Consider the following 19529-nt stretch of genomic DNA (forward strand, 5'->3'; position numbering starts at 1 on the left):
AGAGAAAAATTCATTAGGAATAAAATGCTCGGTCCAATTACATCAAAGCAGCCCTTAACAATGCGTGATGGGAGAATATCAAACACGGCATTGGTGTTTTTCAGTTGATCAACTAGCTGCTTCAGAGTCGAAAGCGACACGGGCTCAAATTGATGAAAAGTTGAATTACACTCAGAGGAAAAGACGGGATAAGAGGCAGACGAAGAGGAAAGCTTAAGGGATGAAACCTTATCTAAAAAAAGAATTTGAAAACGCTCACAAAGACCTTGTGAATACAGTAAAGGCATATCAGGACAGGGATTAACAACAGAATTAAAAATTTTAAATAGCATACGGGGGTTGTGACCATTAGCCAAAATGACTTTGGAAAGAAAAGATGCCTTAGCCATTCTAGCAGCAGTTTGAAACTGTGAACGGCTGGTCCGTAACATATCATAAGAAACCTGAAGTTTATCTTTTTTCCACCTCCTCTCATCACGGCGACAGACACGTCGTAAGGCACGTGTAGTATCATTTAGCCAGCAATGAGAGTAGGTTCTAGGGCGCTTCATTTTGATGGGAGCAACAGAATCAAGAATAAAAGAACAAACAGATAACAGGATATTAGCACAACCATCAACCGAACAGAGAGAACAGTTGTCAGGTACAGCCAAATCAGAGGTAGATGAAAATAATGATAGCAAAGTATCAGCATAACCATCAGATGAGCGAACTGAGCAGCAGTCAGGAATTATAGGCGCCAAATCTAAAAAAGACACAGCAAACTTTGACACAGCTTCAGAGCTGAGTACGCGTAGCGGACGAGAAAGAGCTCCAGGGTACAGTCCAGCGGCAGATAAGCCGATATCAAAGGAAATTAGAAAATGATCTGAAATCCCAGCGTCATTTATATCCTTAATACAAATATCCAGGCCATACGTAAAAACCAAGTCCAAAGTATGGCCTTTAACGTGGGTTGGTTCATTTACCCATTGAAGGAGGTTAAAAGAGTCCGTTAAAGCAAGAAAGTCTTTAGCAAGCAGGTCATCCTTACAACAGATGTGTATGTTGAAATCACCAAGAATAAGAACAGAATCATATTTAAAAAGAACGGAACCCAAGAAGTCGGCAAAGTCCGAGATAAAACACTTGTTATATTTGGGCGGTCGATAGACCAACACACATAAAGTGGTCGTGGAAGCAGTCATCTCCAATAACTGAACTTCAAAACTAGCAAAGTTAGGTGAGGAAAGTTGCCGAACATTATATACGTTTTTAAAAACCGAGGCTAAACCACCTCCCCTACCAGAAAGCCTCGGTGAACTAAAAAAGGCACAGTCCAAAGGAAGAAGTTCAGAGAAAGGAATGAGCTCACCAGGGCGAATCCAGGTTTCTGTAAGGAATAAAACATCAAGGCCACTAGTAGAGAATAAGTCATTTAAAACAAAGGTCTTATTTACCAGCGACCTGACATTAAGCAGTGCCATCCGTGGCCAGGGTACTAAGTCACCTCTAGAAGCACGACGCAGAGTGCATAGATTGCTTCGACAAACTCCCCGTCGGCGCGATGTTATCCAAATCCGAGTAGGAAAGCGTGTCGCAGAGCGGGCAGATGCTTGGTGATCAGCCGGGTAAATCCAGCGACAAGTAAGCAGTTTAGCGTCCGGGCAATCCAGGTAGGAGGGAAAAAATGATGGCGTGTCCAGATTAACATGTACATGGTCCGTAATTCTGGCTCTGAGAAAGGCCCTGAGACGGACGCGACGGCCACTCCATCTTCCCCGCTTCCTGTAGCGTTTCTTGTGGAGACTAGGAAGCGGTAGGTAGGAGAAGCCGCATGTAACCCAGTTCCTAAATCATCTCAAACAAAAGAGAAGAAAAAGCAAAATATTTAATGTTCATTGTTCTTACTGTCCTTGTTTAATAAAAGTGAAACGAGATCAATACATTTATTTAAACATCAAAGGGACACAGATTTATATATGATATGCTCTGGTCAAACAAGGGTTAAGTTTTCTCAGAAGGTTGATGAGCTCTGATGAGAGCCTATTGTTTTACTCCACTCCTCACATGTCAGCCAATCGGTGAAGCTCTAGGCAGCTCTTGTCCCTCCTTAGTGCCAGCTCCCAAGTTTGCAGTCTCTTGCTTCTACAGCCAAACAGAGCAGGCGGACTAAAACTTTGTTATCGAGGGCAGAGCGAAACCGGAAGGTTTACTGAGCTGTGGCTTCACGTAAACGCGGAGCATACACTCGACGGCGGTCAGGGTTTTTATATGGGACGAATCCAAAGACCAGGTCAGCGATTCCAGAACCCAGAGTGTTCCAGTGTTCACTGGATGGCGAGCCAACCCAAGATCCTAGGAGACGATATATATACACACGCACACTCATTTGCACATTGATGGACTACAATCCTCTACTGTACAAGTAGTACGGTAGGATAGACAATCACACACACTCTTACCATTGGACGGACTCTATTGCAATACACCCGTTTGTCATGGGCCCCACCGGTACCATTTGGACTTAAAAAAGACTAATACTTTTACTTGTGCACAATTTTATTTTATTCTATTGTTTTGCTACTTTGGGGGAGAATTTTATACTTGAAGTTTTGTTAAACCTGTTGTAATACTGTGTTGTTTACAAAATCCGTTTAAAAGGCTTAAAATCACTAAAGCACTTTTAAGCCACACCACTGTGTTTATCTGGTTTTTCTGCCATTCATGTACCAGAGCTCTAACAGTCGTTCTTTATCTTCTGATACTAGCCCAAATTACTTATTACCTTGGTAACTATCCATTGGTACTGTATATAAATCCAGGTAAGTGCTACACGCAGGACGAATCCAGTTGTGGTAAGTTAGCTCTGCCCACACTCCAGCAGGGGTCGGCCCGAAACGAATGGAAAGTACGAAGATTTAAAAGTGTTTGCCTGTCATATGTAATCAGTCCACAACCACTAGATAAACATAAGACTAGAAAAATAAAGATAAAAAACACAGTGCCGAGGTCCATAAGGGAAGGGAAAGGAAAGGAAAAAGGGAGGGTAAAAAGCGGCGAGACGGACGGCAAGCCAAGTGCACCGGCGCCATGATGAGAAGCTGTGATGGGTTTATGGCACGTTTGGTTCTGGAGAAGAGTTTTACTGTCGGTGCAGGTGAAATGATGTAATAACTATAATGAAATTACAGACCATTATAATTGGTTGAATTCCATTGACTTTCATCAAGAACTGATACTAAGTGGTCTAACTTTTCCAGGGTACTGTTTAACTTGACATTAGCTCATTCCAACATGCCAACACTGGAACATAATCAGGAGAGGCCAGGGGGTCTCTTGTACTGCTCACAGGCCTATAAAAATTGTTTATGGGTTCTCTATTTTTTGCTTTTTGGGGGGGGGGGTTGTTTTTGTTTTTGTTTTGTTTTTCAAATTCATGCATGCCTGTTTTACCGACTGGCTGGGGCCTTTCTTTGTGGGATTTTCATGTTTCATGTGTCATGTTCTCTCTAGGTACTTCAGCTTCCTCCCACAGTCCAAAAATATGCACATTAGGTGAATTGGTGACACTAATGTGGCTGTAGGTGTGAATGTGAGTGTGAATGGTTGTCTTTCTCCCTATGTTATCCCTGTGATATGGTATACCCTGCCTTTTCTTTCCTTATGACAGCCCAACTGTAGCCCTGAATTGGATAAACGTAAGAAAATGGATGGATGGATGTCGGTTTTAAAATATTCTGTTCCAGAACTAAAAAGGATGAAAAGTTTGCATTTTATATATTAATAGACTACTGCCTGGAATTTAACGTGTCTCTCTTCAGATCTTTACTTGTGATGTAGTTTCAAAAATGTCTGTGTTTATTTGTGCAATAATACTTTATCTGGCTGTACTAAATATACAGCTTTTCACATTTATGTTTAGTGCCCCTCTGCACAAGAAAACGGCAAATCTTTCTCATTGTAATTAATGGTTTTATGCCAGTTCTGGAGAACTGGGATATCAAACGTTTACAAGCACTTAATGTGTATAAAAATACATACTTGCATGCGCCTGTGGTTGCAGGTGCTGTTTGAGTTGCACTTTACAGCCGTCCCCGGTAATATTAAGTCCCAGTTATGTTAAAAAGCCCTGCCCGTGAGCCTCTGCTTGCCAGCTCGTAGTGGCCCTACCTCACACGCTGTATTTTATAACACAGCCAGCAGTTGGCATTTCTTCCACTGTATATTGTGGCAGCAGATGTGACTCTAACTACATATCTCCTCATCCCATCATACACTATTGGCCTGGATTTAAATGGAAACTGCTGACTAGAACAGAAAGGCTTTTTGGTCACAGCCACACAAAGTATGAACAATACAGTGGCCCAGCTATGTTTACGAGGCACACATGCACACTTAAATGTATGTCTTAGGATTACAATATATGACCCATTTGTCATAGTCTGTCTTCCTTTAACCAAGCACAGATGGAATGACAAAACTGGGGTTAATCAACTCCATCTTGGATCTGCGATTGTCTTTGATAGGCCAGCTAACTGTTTTTCTTTTCTTTTTTTCCCTGTACCAGTTGGAAATAAAAACACAGGAGTGCTTAAAATGAGAAATGCATCATAAAGTTTCCCCTAAAAAACAAGCTCAGTTCTATTCCTTTTCACAGTTTGCACAATTCCTTCAGTAGCTCCAATTTTTTGTTTTACTCCCTCTGTGTTGTTATGAAATCTTACTGGAACTAAGTACTCGAAGGGCTTTCAGGTAAACAAATGTTGCAGGCAGAATTTAATATTTGTTTTTATAAAGCAGCTGGTGGCATTAGGAAAGACTCATTAAGGAGATAATTTCGCATGAAATTGTGTTGTTCTTTTGTTGTTGCTGCATAAGTCAAGCAAGACAGTCTGAAAAATTAGTCATAATATTGATTGATGGTAGTGATGATCATTATTGTTTTGTTTATTCTTTTTTGTCAAATGAAATGTCCTTGATTACACATTAAAAATATGAAAACATGAATTACATCAACTGGCATGTCTTTCTGTAAGTGATACTTGGATTTTTTATATTTTCACCGTTAAATCTCACTAGCTAAAACTGAAACTGGAAAGAGGAGGCCTCTGTTGTGTAAGACAAAGGTTGATGGCATTCTGAAGAGAGGATGTGTTTGAGACACCCGTCCACATTGTATATCCCAGTGGAGTGTTTGTATTATGCTCTTTGGCCAAAGCCTTAAAGTAAAACATGGGCATGTCATCTTGTTCAGACATGCAGTTCTCTATATGTTATTGACCAACATACAGATCTCTCCTAACTATAACACTCGAAACTCCTTACTCATCATGAAAAGGAAGTGAATACCAGTGGGAAGGTTTCTTATAAAAACACTCAAGATAGTCCACTGAAAGCAAAGTTTAGAACTTAGCCACTTGCTTGGCACGAAGGAATGATGTATCAAATGTTTGCATGCATCCTTTGATTTGGCTCCACTGTAACAAGGTCCAGATGTGCTAGAGAGAACCTCAATTTCAAGTGTCATAAACCTGTCAGCGGGTTATATATATATCTATATATCTATATCTATATCCATATCTATATATCTATATATCTATATCTATATCCATATATATATATATATATATATGTAGATAGATAGATGTGAGAGCCCAGCAGGCTGGCTAAGCTAGCTCATCAGTTCAAGGTGCCTAATGTCTAGGTAATTTGTCTCAGTGGTAGCTTCCCCTGTGGCATAGTGCTTACTTATTAACATTCCTGTTGGCGACTGTTAGCTGCAGGAGCCAGAGTGAGACGTAAGGACATCGGTTCACCTTGCAAAACCTGCTCAAGGTTTAACTGTTTAACATGGTCCTAAAAATGGCATCAGGAGAAACATAATCCAGTTCTTTAAACCCAAACTCCACCAGCAAGATAAAAGTGTCGTTTGCTTTGATGTATTCAATCCACCACTTCTCGCTGTGCTGAAATAACTCGGCAGTTATTAAATGGATTGCTGCATCCTCCTTGGCCCACTGTGGTACATGTTTGTTTGATAAACTGCGTGTTTTTTGTGTATCTACTCAGTTTGTTGAAGCCATTTCCAAACCAGATTGTAAAAAGACCAAGTCCAAGAACGATTATGGAAATCACAAACTTGAACTCGATCCACAAATATATCTAAGTAAAGTTATGACGGTTTATAGATCTACAGTTTACAGCTGTAGACAGACAGATAACACAGGGGGTTACCATTTAAAAGAAAAATATTTGTGTTTCCTTAGGAAATGTGAATAAATGCTGTATTGACAGAATTAGAATGTGTCAGACTCCATTCAGGTGGGGAAGAAAAGTTCTGTGTGACTAATCTGGGTTTTGGCTTCTCATCATTTTCCACTTATATACAAAACAGAAGGCAAAATCAAAGCATTAATGTGGTAGCCATCCACAGCTACTGTATATGACATTGTATTAACACTGTGCACCAACTCTTTACACAGAAAGGCTCTGACCTGCACAGGCTTTCTTTGTGTTGCTATGGAAATTTCCACTGCTACGCAGGAGGGAGACAGGGCTTGCAAGCAAGTCTAATGTCAGGTATAAGGAACTGGGGAATTTTTTTCTTTGACTGGCTCAGAGTCCAGATGAAGTACAGCTGTTTTAGAGACACCACAGTGGAATGCTTCATCTTTCACTGCCTGCTTTTCCCTCTGTCTCCTAATCCTCTTCCTCTGTCTTTCTTCTACTTTCACGGCAACAATAAATTATTTGCCAAAGATAAAACTGACTCACAGCAGAGCATAACTTCTCCTAAGTATCACCGACAACTTTAAAAGCACTCACAGGTCAATTTAATATCATTGATCTTGTCATTACAATGACACGATATGCTGGGAAACCTTGGATTCTGGAATTCACGCAGATGCTACTTTGACCAAGCCTCCCATCCACCCTGACAGCGATAGGACTCTGAAATGGCAGCAGTGTCCCCCAACAGGGGAGACAACAGTTCGGAACAATGACCCAGGCTCCATACTCTCCATATCCCAGATCTCCAAAAGGGAACAAAATACACTAGAAAAAGCTCGATGCATAGAGACGCCATCGTGCATACTACAGGACCCACGGGATCTGCCTAAATAATCTGATGGGTTAGCATTCATTTTAGTATTCAATGTAAAAAACTGCAGTCAATCCTGCAGAGAAATACTCTGTGGGGAAGTGTAGAGCTTAATCTTTATGTTAGCAATGTTTATACCAGCAGCTACAATTCTAAAATGCTGAATTTGTGAATATCTGCAGCACGTTCCCTGCTAATCCATGCTTCCTGAGCTAGAGACACAAAGCAGTGCCGTCATTGTAGAGCAATACTGCTAGCTGTTGTTCTCCAGATAAGACACAGATAACACAAATAGTCTTGCATTTTTCTAGAAATATATTTCTTTTTGTCTTCATTCAAAAGGACAAACCATAAAAAAACAGACTGGAAGTACAAGGTTTTCATTTGACATCAATAAAATGTAAGTTGCAGTATCCTCCACTATACCTCTGCTCTCTGTAGCATTTTATGACATTTATTTGCCTCGTGGGGATTATTTGGCTCACGTCCAGGTTGCTGATGAGGAATCTGGCTGCTCTCCTGCTTCTCAGCTCTCACCATGCCTCAACGGTTCTCGGCATTCTGCACCAGGCCTTTGGTGTAACAGTCCCTTTTAAGTCGGCTCATGACATATGTCATCATATTTATGTTTCAGTCACAGTGGTCTTATGAATATAAAACAAAATGCATGCGCTGACTAATGAGGTACAGAAGTAGATTTGCTTTCTGCATGTACATAAAGAGAGGACTTTGTGAGTTTTTTTGATTTTCTTAATCAGACTTGAGCACTCAGACTTTCATGTTCCTTGTATCAGTGTCCAGCAGTCTCAGGAACTCATCTCTGCTTTCCTTTGGATTTTCTTTTTCCAGTTAAAATACTCCATATGGTATATTTAATTATCAAACTATGTTGTAATGTACTTTGATTGTCATCATTAAAATGGACAGTATAAGTGTAGTGTCAGAGATTCTGACTACCTTTCACTTGTTCACCTTAGAACATTTTAACGTCAAAACAAAACTGTGACAAAACAATCAAAAATGTCTGACGAATGGTTATAGAAACAACGTAGGTTTATTTTACTTCTTGATTCTCTGTAAAAGAATCTTTTAGCTACCTTGGAAGTGTTAGTGTGGACCACATCACACAAAATTGTTGTTTATGCAAAAATCACTTGGAGGTTAGAAAAAAAAACTGCAGTGACAAGCAGTGGGAAAATGTTACAGCCCTGGAACAAGTCATCAGCTGCTCTGCCCAGAATGAATTTCCATGTTAGTTCAGTCTCAGCGTCACTGTGGGGGAGAACATGGCAGTTATGGTTTTTAACCCAGGTTATACACAGTATGTGCTAAATTCTTGTTGTGCTAAGTGTAGATACTAAAAAGTCTGCAAAAAAAAAAACCCACATTTATTTTTCTGCCACAACAATTAAAACACTCTTTTTTGTCTTTGGTTAAGATTTTAAAGTCACAAACACATTTTTTTCTATTTCTGTGGGAGAAACTCGGCCAGGAGAAAAGTTATTGATGCAAAAACGTATGTGAAATTCATCACCTTACACTTACCTTGCTTTCAACCCAGAACCTGCAGATGTTCAGCTGCATGTTTACATGGTGTGATGCTGTACTTTAAACAGCGTGTGTTCAGGGCCAGTGGGGGATTCTCTGATGCAGCTCTCCACATTCACTCACATCATGAGGCTGTCGGTACACATAAGGACAACAGTGGCCGGCATATCCATGTCTAGCTCCACGGTGGGGCCCCCCTTAGTTTGTCAGACATGATGTTTGTACAGATGTCTGGGTCCAAAGCAGAAAGGACAAACCCTCACTGTCCCTTTGGTGGTCCCGGCCTACCCCTGACTTTAAAGCATAGAGCCTCCTTTGGCTACAGATTCTATCCCATCATGGGTGACGTGGCTTAAAGGGACACATAGGACTCTGATGCTGTTTGAAGGAGGAAGTCATGTGAAAAAGTCAGCCCAGCTGTGCAGTTTTTGCCCCAGTGGAATAAGTCTACATACCCATAATGCCAAGGGGCACCAGAGGACTGAAGCATTACCTATGTAATGGACTTGTTTACTCATAGTCCTGTAAAAAAGAAAGTTTTCACCAGTTTCTATGTGAGTGAAACCCATGTTTCAGTAGCCTGTAAAATGACCTTTAGTAGCAATAACTTAAGGTAACCATTTCCTGTATGACTTTATCAGTCTCAGTGTCCAATGTAGTGGTTTATGTGCAAGTATACCATCAACACTGATACAAATACAAGAAAACAGCCTTTGAATAGCTGTCCACTGTAGTCACCACTATGCGTGAAAGGGTTAAAATAGTATTAATAAATTTTATAAATAACATATAAAGCCATAGGTTTTGGCTAGGTCCCTGCATACATAGCAAAAAAATAAAAAATACAACATGACCTCTCTGATCATCTAATGAGTTTTATTAATGAGTTATGATAATGATATTGTACTAAATTAACATGAGCAGCGAGGCCAAAAGAGCTATTTAGTTATACCTGAAGTTTGAAGGGAGCCTTTTATCAACACTGCTACTGTGGAAATCTTTAAGATTCTGCCATTCTCTGTGTTATGATTACATGGCTGAATGGAAGGATCCTTAGTATCATCTTTTGTCTCCATTTTAATCTTTTAATACAAGATATACTCAACTGTACAAGTTATCTTTTGGATGAAATTTTCTGACTGTATTCTGTGACCATGGTGGGTAGATAACATGTTTCTATAAACAATTCACTCCTAATTGATATTATTCCTGGTCAACAGCCTTGAAGACTGCTGTTGTGCTCTGTGAGGTTCTTTGACCCATTTCAATGTATTTCAGATTTACATAATTACATTTTTTATTACAGCTTAGGTTTTAGTAATGAGTTCCGATAATGATAACTAAAGAAAAATGAGCAGTCAGGACATTAGAGTGGTTGTAAGCAAACCCTGATGTTAGCTACCTGAAGTTTGAACTCTAAGACCTTTATCCATACTGCTGCCTTCTTTGTCCCTCAAATGAAGCGATAGCCAGTCTCTCCAAACATTTAGCTTGCTTACAGTCTGTATGATAGCTGCACTTTCTTCCCCAGTCAGTCTTATCTTTCAGCAGTGTCATTGTGTTCAGGGATCACTGCAGTTGCTTAAGTGAGTACACCGTTTTTATAAATAATAGAACCAATGGTGAAAGCAAATGGAAGACCCACTTTGTTTTATCATTATCTACAGCAATATGACAATTATTTTATGGATCTTATATACAGGACACCTTTTAACAACATCTTTTAAATAATGGTTTGTTACAGCTTAAGTTGTATTGATGAGTTATGATAATGATGTGAGAGAAACATGAGCGTCCAGGCCAAGAAGCAAAGTTTTACACAAACTCTGATGTTAGTTAGAACTAAAGTTTGAACTGTAAGCCCTGTATCCACACTGCTGCTGTGATTTGTTTGTAACGGCAGATGGTGATATCGCGCGATTTTCACATTTTGTTTGCAAACATCCAAATCGGGAATGTGTGACAATTTTCCATAAATTCTGCTTTCCTAAATAATCTGATTTAAGTTCTTACCTCTTACATTAAGAGCTTTTTGGCCTGTTGTGAATTCACAGCAGCTGTCTTGTATCTCTGCTTACTAAATGCTACTTTGTCAATTCGAATAAAGTAAAGCAACCAACCTGCCTACAATGTTTAGCACTAAATCACTTAGTGTTGGTGGTTTTTAGGAAGCAGAAGTAAACTTCTGTGACATGAATGACCAAAAATCTCACTGTCCCAGTGTTCTAGGTTAGTTGCCAATGACACAGAAGGGGAGTAGTAGTGTTTTGTATTGGTTCCTCAGTCATATGGATAACACATGTGCAGTGTTTTCAAAGTTTCATAGTGAGTTTTCTTGCCAGTTAATGGGGCCAAATGTTTTCAATTGATACTCAACTGGAGAAAAGCACAGCGTGTGCCACCACAGACACGCAGGTCTAAACTTAGTGATGACGTAAAAAAGAAAGAATCCATGTGGTTTCGCTTTTTATATGAAAACATTTGGGGTGTTTTTATGAACTTCATTCTTCAGCTGGAGCGTGTATGGGTTACTACTGCAATTTTATTCTTCTTGCTTACAGCCAACCTAGAATAGAATAGAATAGAATAGAATAGAATAGAATAGAATAGAATAGAATAGAATAGCACTTTATTATCATTGTACATGTACAGCGACATTATGTGTCCCACGTCAACCGTCCCGGAATAAAATATATAAACTATAAATAGACGGTGCTGCATACTGTTCACTGGTTTGTGACACAGACCCTGTTGTCTGTTACAGGAATTCAGGAGGGTACAGAGTGCACCAAGTGCAAAAATGACTGGGCATTAAGGGCAGCCATCGCACTCCTCTATGTGCTCTGTGCCCTGCTCACCATAGCGGTGGCTGTCCTCGGATACAAAGGTAAGCTGTAACTGAAGTTAAAATGCCTGCTTAAACAAATACTCTAGTTTTCAGCTGGACTGCAACTTTTGACATCCACAACAACTTACCTGACAACATTGAACCCACAATGTGTGCAAAATGGGTTGAAGTGGAATGGCAGATTGTGACCTCAGTTTTTCCAGAGTGGCTCAGTTAGACCCTTTCTTACAAGCCAAGAAATATTGATGCTCTAAGCCAAATACATAGACTTTCGTTTAACTGTAGATGATTGAACACTTATTTAATTGGGAAATTGTGTTCTTCATTACCCCTCCACGGACTGGCATAATAGATCACCCATCCATCCATCCATTCATTCGCTTCCGCTTATCCTTTCCAGGGTCGCCGGGGGGCGCTGGAGCCTATCCCAGCTGTTATAGGGCGAGAGGCGGGGTACACCCTGGACAGGTCGCCAGTCTGTCGCAGGGCCAACACACAGGGACAGACAACCATTCACACCTAGTGACAATTTCGATTATCCAATTAACCTATCCCCTCAAACTGCATGTCTTTGGACGGTGGGAGGAAGCCAGAGTACCCGGAGGGAACCCACGCAAACACGGGGAGAACATGCAAACTCCACACAGAAAGACCCCGGCTTGATGGTGGAATTGAACTCAGGACCTTCTTGCTGTGCGGCAACAGTGCTAACCACCGTGCCACCGTGCTGCCCTAATAGATCACCCAATAGTGTAAATGTAAAAAACATATTCTTGCCATTTCCTTATATCTACATGTGAATTAAGTTCCTGTCCTTTGTGCGCCATGGTGATATTACTTGTACAAGCCCCTGGACTGTCAGAAGGCACAGCAACTGGCCCTGTTGCCCTTGGATGTATAATCCTGTGTTGTACTTCTTTAGGTGTGTTTGCTGGTTTAGTATGACATGATTCACAGAAAGTAAGAGGGGATCAGTATGAATGAAATTCTGTATAATTTTATTATGATGTTCTTTCTCTTCACACAAACTTGGTTATTTTTTTCCTTTTTTTTGTCTAATAGATAGAACGATAACAAACAAAAAATACAGTACACAAAATCTTGCTAGAAAGTCCAGAAAGGATGATAAGTCCAACTTCAGGAAAGACTTTGAACAGACAGAGAAGTAAGATGTCTGACTACGGCACAATTATAGTTTTTTTTCCCTTTGTTTACTCCTGCCCTGCCCTCTGACTCCCATGATCCCACAGCTTCGCTCTGCCTTTGTCTTTTTCTTTTTGTAAATGTTTGACAAAAAATTAAATGGTTGTATCACTAACAGTCAAGCCAGAGGCTTTGGGCTAAGATTAACCACTCTGTTGACAGAAACCGTTGTTTACTGTCCACCATATTTGACATCTTTAGCCACAGCTCTAAATGGGAAACAGATTGTGTGGCGCTGTCCTTACTGCACGCATGCTGCTGTTACTCCCTGTTTGAACAATGGAAATAATATTAAATAGAAACAGACAGGAATTCCACATATTCAGGCGTTATCATTGGGGAATGCTTTCTATGCCTTACACATTTGTGGTCCAAAGCAGTCACAGAAAAATATGCCGAAAGTATCCTCGAGTGAAACAGTGCTACAGTCCTACCTACTCCACAGGCAACGGATGGCATATTTGCCTAATGGGGAAAGACTTAATCCAAACTACTCCACAAGTTTAGATTTAAATCAGAATTAGGTGCTGTCAGGTTTGTTTTAGGCTTCCAGCTTTGCGTCTGTGTTAGCGTCGAGCCCAAGTGACTTTGATGGCTTGGCTCTAATGTCTACCAGATGACTGTGCAGCAACTACCCAGGCTTAACAGCCCAAAGCAGAATTTATGGCTTGGTTGCAATTTGTTATCTCGTGAACTACAGGCTAACTCACAAATTGCTGCGAGTGTCCAAAATACTTTGAGTGTGGAAGAAATGAATCTGAGCTCTGCATTCTATGATTTTTTTTTCTTTATGCACTTTATTATAGATATGCTGCTATTCTTCAAGTAAATGCTTTAATTCCTGTTAAAGAATTGTTTATTTAAATGTCTGCTCCAGCAGCTTTCATCGGTGTTAATCTCAGTTTGGGTAACTGCCTAGCTTTTGCTCATAACTTGTCCCAATAGGCAGCCAGACTTACTAAAAGACTTACTTAAATTAGCAGCCTTATATAACTCACAGTGCCTTTCCAATATAAGGATGTGAAAAGGATGGAAAGATTAACAGGGGTGAGTGAGAAGGTATGTTCAAGATTAGTGGGGAGTTTTGCAGGTGTTTCTTGTTTATTCTACATTTTTGTCACTGTTATCAATGGAATAAATTTATAGAGTGTTTCTGATTCACCCAAAAGAAAAGCATGTGACCATTTCAGAGAAACTAAGACAGATTTAAAGGAGATTACCTTCAAACTTCAGTTCTCAGCAGTTACCCAACAGCTCTTTGAAGCTCTTTTTTGTTTGTCCCAAATGCATGTTATTGTTTCATGTTTTTGTCACTCCTGGAATGATAACAGTGAACGCTTAGGATGTTTTCCAGTTCAGTTTTTAGACGCCCACATACTGAGAGAAAAACAAAGCATGGAAGAGAGGAGACTCTTCCTGCAGTTGTAAGGAGAGAGAAAATGGAACCAGAGTCGTAAAGCGCTGGTGTGGTATTGATTATGTGTTTGACATTATTTACACTGATGAAGTGGAATTTGTGAGTGTTCACTGAGGATGGAGATTTGTAGCGATCAACGGATACACAGTTGCCCGGTTACAAAAATGTTAGGAAAGTTTTTCACTCCATTCAATCCCATGTTCCCATCAGTGGTGTTTGACTTTTCCAGTTTTTCATTGCAGCAGTATGAGTGTAACAACGCCCTCTGCTGTTAAGCAGCCCTTCTGCACAATATACTATATTTATCTTCAGCTTTAAGACAATCTCTTTCATTTTTTCTTAGTGGTTGAGAAAATGGACAACATGACAGAGGGCATGCAGAATTATGGAGGCAAGATCAATGCTGTGGAGACAGACTTAAAGAAACTAGGTAAGACTCAGTAACACAAGATTATATCATAGATACAGAAAGCTGCAGAGATTTCAGTGACGTGTACAAGAAAGTAGGTTTTGGCTTTGACACTGTACTATATTTGTATGTCCTATTAACAGATATTTGTGTGTGACTGTTTTTCAGATGATCAGGCTGGAATGATGTCAGTTAATGCCATCAGTGAAATGAAGACTTTCAAGTCAGATCTGGAAGCGTTACAGAATCAACTACAGCGCATTGCAGACAGGGCAACGAGTAACAGCGACAGGCTGGATGAACTTAGGATAACAGGAGGTGATACGGAAAGTGGACATGTCTCACTGCAGAGTTTTATGGAAAACAATGATGCTTCACTGCGTGGCATCAAGCAGACCTTGACCTCTTACAGTGGAATGATTGACAGCCTTGAGGCGGATACTGCACGGCTCCAGTCTGAGATACAGAGCCAGGTCAAAGTACAGAGCCAGACGCAGGTTGATGTCAGTGCGCTGAACATCACGCAGGCCCAGCAGCGCAATCTCCTCAGCACACTACAGAAGACAATTGAAAATGCAGGACAGGAAGTTCAGAAACTGAAAAATGACTATCAGATTCTGCAGCAAACAGCCAGACAAACACGGGCTGACACAGAGTGGCTGAAGGAAAAAGTTCAGAACCTTCAGGTTTTGGCAGCCAACAACTCCGCCTTGGCCAGGTCCAATGAAGAAGCTCTAAATGACTTGGGAGCTCAGCTCAGCACTTTAGCCAGCCAAATCCAGAATACCTCAGCTCTCACAGAGGAACATGACCAGAGCTTGCGAGAGATGATGGACCACCAGAGAGACCATGATAATGCCACCTCGTTTAAGTTTGACAAAATGGAGGCACGATTAGACAGACACGAGAATGACATGAACCGCGTGACTGGAAACATTAGCTTTGCCGCACAGATTCTTGGTGTCATCAGTTCCGAGCTGAATGGCCTGAGGTCCTGTGCTGAGACAGTAATGCAACACTCTGACCTGTTAGTGGGACTGAATGAAAGTGTGACACAGGCCAACGCAGACAACAGAGAGCTGCGCGCCCAGCAGGATGAACTAACAGCCAGGTTGGACAGAGAAGTCAACAACTTGTCCATGGTGATGGAGGAGATGAAGCTAGTGGACAGCAAGCACACACAGCTTATCACCAACTTTACCATCCTACAAGGTGAGGAATACCTGGTGTGCCTGATTTAGAGCTTTTCATCATCATATGTGTTTAATCTATATAAATAAAGCACCTTTTCCAATTATTAGTGAAAGTTATGACAAGTATATTTAATTATTCTAAATATGGAACTAGTACATTTTTAATTAATATAGAAAAGTATAAGAATATATAGATAGATTTCTTCCACTTCAATTTTCTTTAATAAATAAGTACAACAGTTTTCAGTTTCTTGGGGTAAGTTACATCATCTACCACCTTCTGGTCTTAAGAAGAATCATATTTATGAATTATTTGTGACTTCTGACAGTGACTAGGATTGTACCTCTTCTGGTTTGTAGTATGCATTTCCACCAGCAAGATGAAAAGAAATACAAGATGAAAATAAATCATTTGTGTGATGTTTTGTGTGACAGTGCATGCAAACATTAATTGTTACACCTTGTTCTATCAGTTATAGTTCACTTATCTGCTCGTATTTCAGGCCCACCAGGTCCAAGAGGGCCCAGAGGTGATAGGGGTCCTCAGGGGCCAATGGGCCAAACGGGACAAAAGGGTGATAAAGGAGACAAAGGAATGCCAGGATTGGTCGGAACTAAAGGAGAGCAAGGTGCAGCCGGACCACCAGGCGCAGCAGGTCCAAAAGGATCAGTTGGGGCTCGAGGTGTTGTAGGACCTAAAGGATCAAGAGGGTCTAGTGGTCGACCTGGAAACCCTGGTGAGAAAGGTGACCCTGGGGTTCCAGGGCCTCCCGGGAGGGATGGACCTTCCGGAATGCCAGGACCACCTGGGCCACAAGGGCCCAGAGGAGTAGCGGGACCTTCAGGTATGGAAGGACCCCGTGGGTCTGTTGGACCCATGGGCCCCCCAGGTCCTCCCGGTCTCCCAGGACTTCCTGGAACTCCCATAATTGTAAAGCCACCTCAGCCCACTCAGCCCCGTCCGGTCCCTCAACCTCCCAAACCATCTCAACCTTCTAAACAAGTACAGGAACCACAGGACTCTGTGTCTGTCCAGCCCCCTGTTGCCACAAGTCCAAAGCCTGGTGAGTTTTGTCCTGTCTCACTCCCATCAAACCCAACCGCTCACAGCAGATGGCGGCCCCTCTCTGAGCCTGCTTCTGCTCGAGGTTTCTTCCTGTTAAAAGGGTGTTTTTCCTTCCCACTGTCGCCAAGTGCTTATTGATGGAGGTTGCCTAGTTGTTGTGGATTTCTCTGTATTAGGGTATTTGTAGGGCCTTTATCTTACAATATAAAGTGTCTTAAGGTGACTGTTGTTGTGATTTGGTGCTAAATAAATAAAATAAAATTGAATCCAGTGATTAGATAAATTAGACCAGGGCATTTTTGTAAATGTCGATACCTTGTACCATCTTAACAGCATTTCCAGTGATTTTGTTTTCTTGGATAACACGTATATGGTGATTCATTCTTCCAGGTTGTCCACGTGAATTCAGAAACTTTGGAGACAGCTGCTATTACTTTTCTTCTGGTTCACAGAGGCTCAACTTTGATGAGGCCAACCGGTTTTGTACTAATCGTTCAGCTCATATGCTCATTATCAATAACAATGAAGAACAGGTAAATTAAATTAGATCACGATATTCCATATAATGCTATTGCTAATTTTAAACAATTTCACAAACTAACATAAAACATTATTATAAACAGTTTTTCTTGTTACGTCTTCTTTTCTGTTCTACCTCTAGCAATTTGTAAAAAAAGCCATCACAGGAAAAGGATATTTCTGGCTTGGACTGAGTGACAGAGAGGAGGAAAATGTCTGGAAGTGGGTAGATGGAACCATACCAGTTTTCACGTGAGTTGCAAATTTGTGTATGTATTTTAACTGTACAGGACAATTTTAACAAAGTGTAACCAAGTGTCTTTGTGGTTGTTTTTAGGAAGTGGAAGCCTGGCCAACCTGATAACTGGAAGCATGGTCACGAAGATGGCGAGGACTGTGCTGGCCTTATCCATGAGGCCAACTGGAATGACTTTTACTGCACTGACCGCATTGGTTTCATCTGTGAACATGCCTTTGACAGTTAGTACCTTCTTCATATTGAACTTTTAAATTTCCTATTTGTGGTGTATTTGCATAGTTGCATATTTGTATTTTTGGTAACAAAGCCCATATAACATATAAGTTTGTTCATTCAACTCCAAATGTACATTTTTAAAATGTGCCACTAATGTGTAATGTCTTAAAACAGCAGGGCAAAAGTATTACTCAAACAGGCATACATACTACATTTATTTATGGCTGTTCTTTTGTAGACTGATGCAGTTTTGTTCATCTAAACAGATCCAGTAATTATGATCCCCTGTTCAAATTGGACTGATTCAAGACCACCTAGATATATTTTATTAAGTTTTTCGAAAGAAAAATAAACAGTCTAGTTTATTTTATAGTTATATAGATATACACACACAGACATATACACACACAAAGAAAGAATTGAATCTATTTTGTAATTTTGTAATACAGCTGTAACAAAATGTGGAACAAGTAAAGCACTGTGAATACTTTCCGGATGCACTGTAACAGTGAATATCCCCTGCTAAGTGGAGCTTAGTCATCATTAATAGCTGTTTTTTCATACAATAACACCTCAAAATGTCACTGTGAGAGCTATAACTGTAAATGCAACATCTTGGGCGCACACACAGAGATACAGATACAAAATGTGTGGTATTTTTTTGTTCTCTTCACAGTGAAAGTTCCAGTTTTATAGCATCCATCTAAGAAGTGATCAGTCTCTAGGAGAAAGGTGAAGAGGTTGAAGCCGTCACTATAACGAGGGCCATGCGGAGGAGCGCTACGTGACTAGAGGACTCTGATAAAGCCAGCCCAGTGGAACATCACTGACACTTGGACTGTTATTTGTCTTTAATGGCACCTTACAACATAGTACCATGCAAAAGGCAGAGCAAACACAGAGCCATTCCACTGTTGTATTAATTTAGATTTTGTACTGAAAAACCATGAGTATCTTCACTTATTTAGGCTGATACAGCCACAGTTGTACATGTGTATCTGTAAATAATATTTTACAAATGACAATTAGTTGGTTGGAACTGAATTTGATATTGTTTTCTTCATTTCTTCAGTTACTCAGTCTTTACACATTAAAACTGTCAGAGTATTCTTCAAGTAGAAATCTTTGGATCCGATAAAATACTCCACAGAATCATAGATGTGTTTACAAGCAAGTTCCCACAAACATGGTGAGCAAACACTTGTCATCATTACCCAATAAATACCTGTAACCTAACAAAAAGAAAGAAAAGTAGAGTAAGTTTTCTCAGTGCTTTTTTTGGAGGGTGGGGGAGAATTGATTACTGATGTGAGCGGTGTTGCTGTCTTACAAAGGACAGTATTTCTTGGACTTTGACCTGCCAGTATTATCTTAATCTGATATATACATGATCAGTATGCACATGGTTTGTAATGTATCCATTATCAGATGATTTCTTCATTATGCCAAATGCAATATGTGAAACATTATAATTTGTATAATCAATTGTTTTTGTTGATCTTAAGGACTGAATAGCAATTTTTAATCCAGTTTAAGGTTCATCTGTGAGTTCATTCAATCACCACATTCCGATGGATCAGATCAGAATGCTTAACACAATAAAATTGGGAAAATTGTGTGGAATCACTGACTGTTGTCCATAAAATATTTCAGTAAATGCGTGCAGATGAAATGCCAAGTGTTTACATAGAAAAACTAAAGGAAAATAGAAACTTTAAATATCACTGCCCATCTGCTATTTATGTATTATTTACATTTTTATTTTGT

At 40.3% G+C, this 19529-nt stretch overlaps 1 protein-coding gene across 1 annotated transcript in view; it reads left to right on the forward strand.

Moving 5' to 3' along the window:
* colec12 (collectin sub-family member 12) overlaps positions 1-19385 on the forward strand; it is a 34841-nt gene extending 15456 nt beyond the window's left edge. The window contains exons 3-10 of the mRNA XM_005476522.4: positions 11397-11519; positions 14444-14530; positions 14678-15721; positions 16206-16766; positions 17159-17301; positions 17430-17539; positions 17625-17767; positions 18439-19385. Coding sequence (XP_005476579.1) covers positions 11397-11519; positions 14444-14530; positions 14678-15721; positions 16206-16766; positions 17159-17301; positions 17430-17539; positions 17625-17767; positions 18439-18458 — 2231 coding nt within the window. The 3' untranslated portion in view covers positions 18459-19385. The remainder of the gene's footprint in view (positions 1-11396; positions 11520-14443; positions 14531-14677; positions 15722-16205; positions 16767-17158; positions 17302-17429; positions 17540-17624; positions 17768-18438) is intronic.
* The last annotated feature ends 144 nt before the right edge of the window (positions 19386-19529 follow it).

Source organism: Oreochromis niloticus, linkage group LG18 (assembly GCF_001858045.2).
Source record: "Oreochromis niloticus isolate F11D_XX linkage group LG18, O_niloticus_UMD_NMBU, whole genome shotgun sequence".
Lineage (NCBI taxonomy): Eukaryota > Metazoa > Chordata > Actinopteri > Cichliformes > Cichlidae > Oreochromis > Oreochromis niloticus.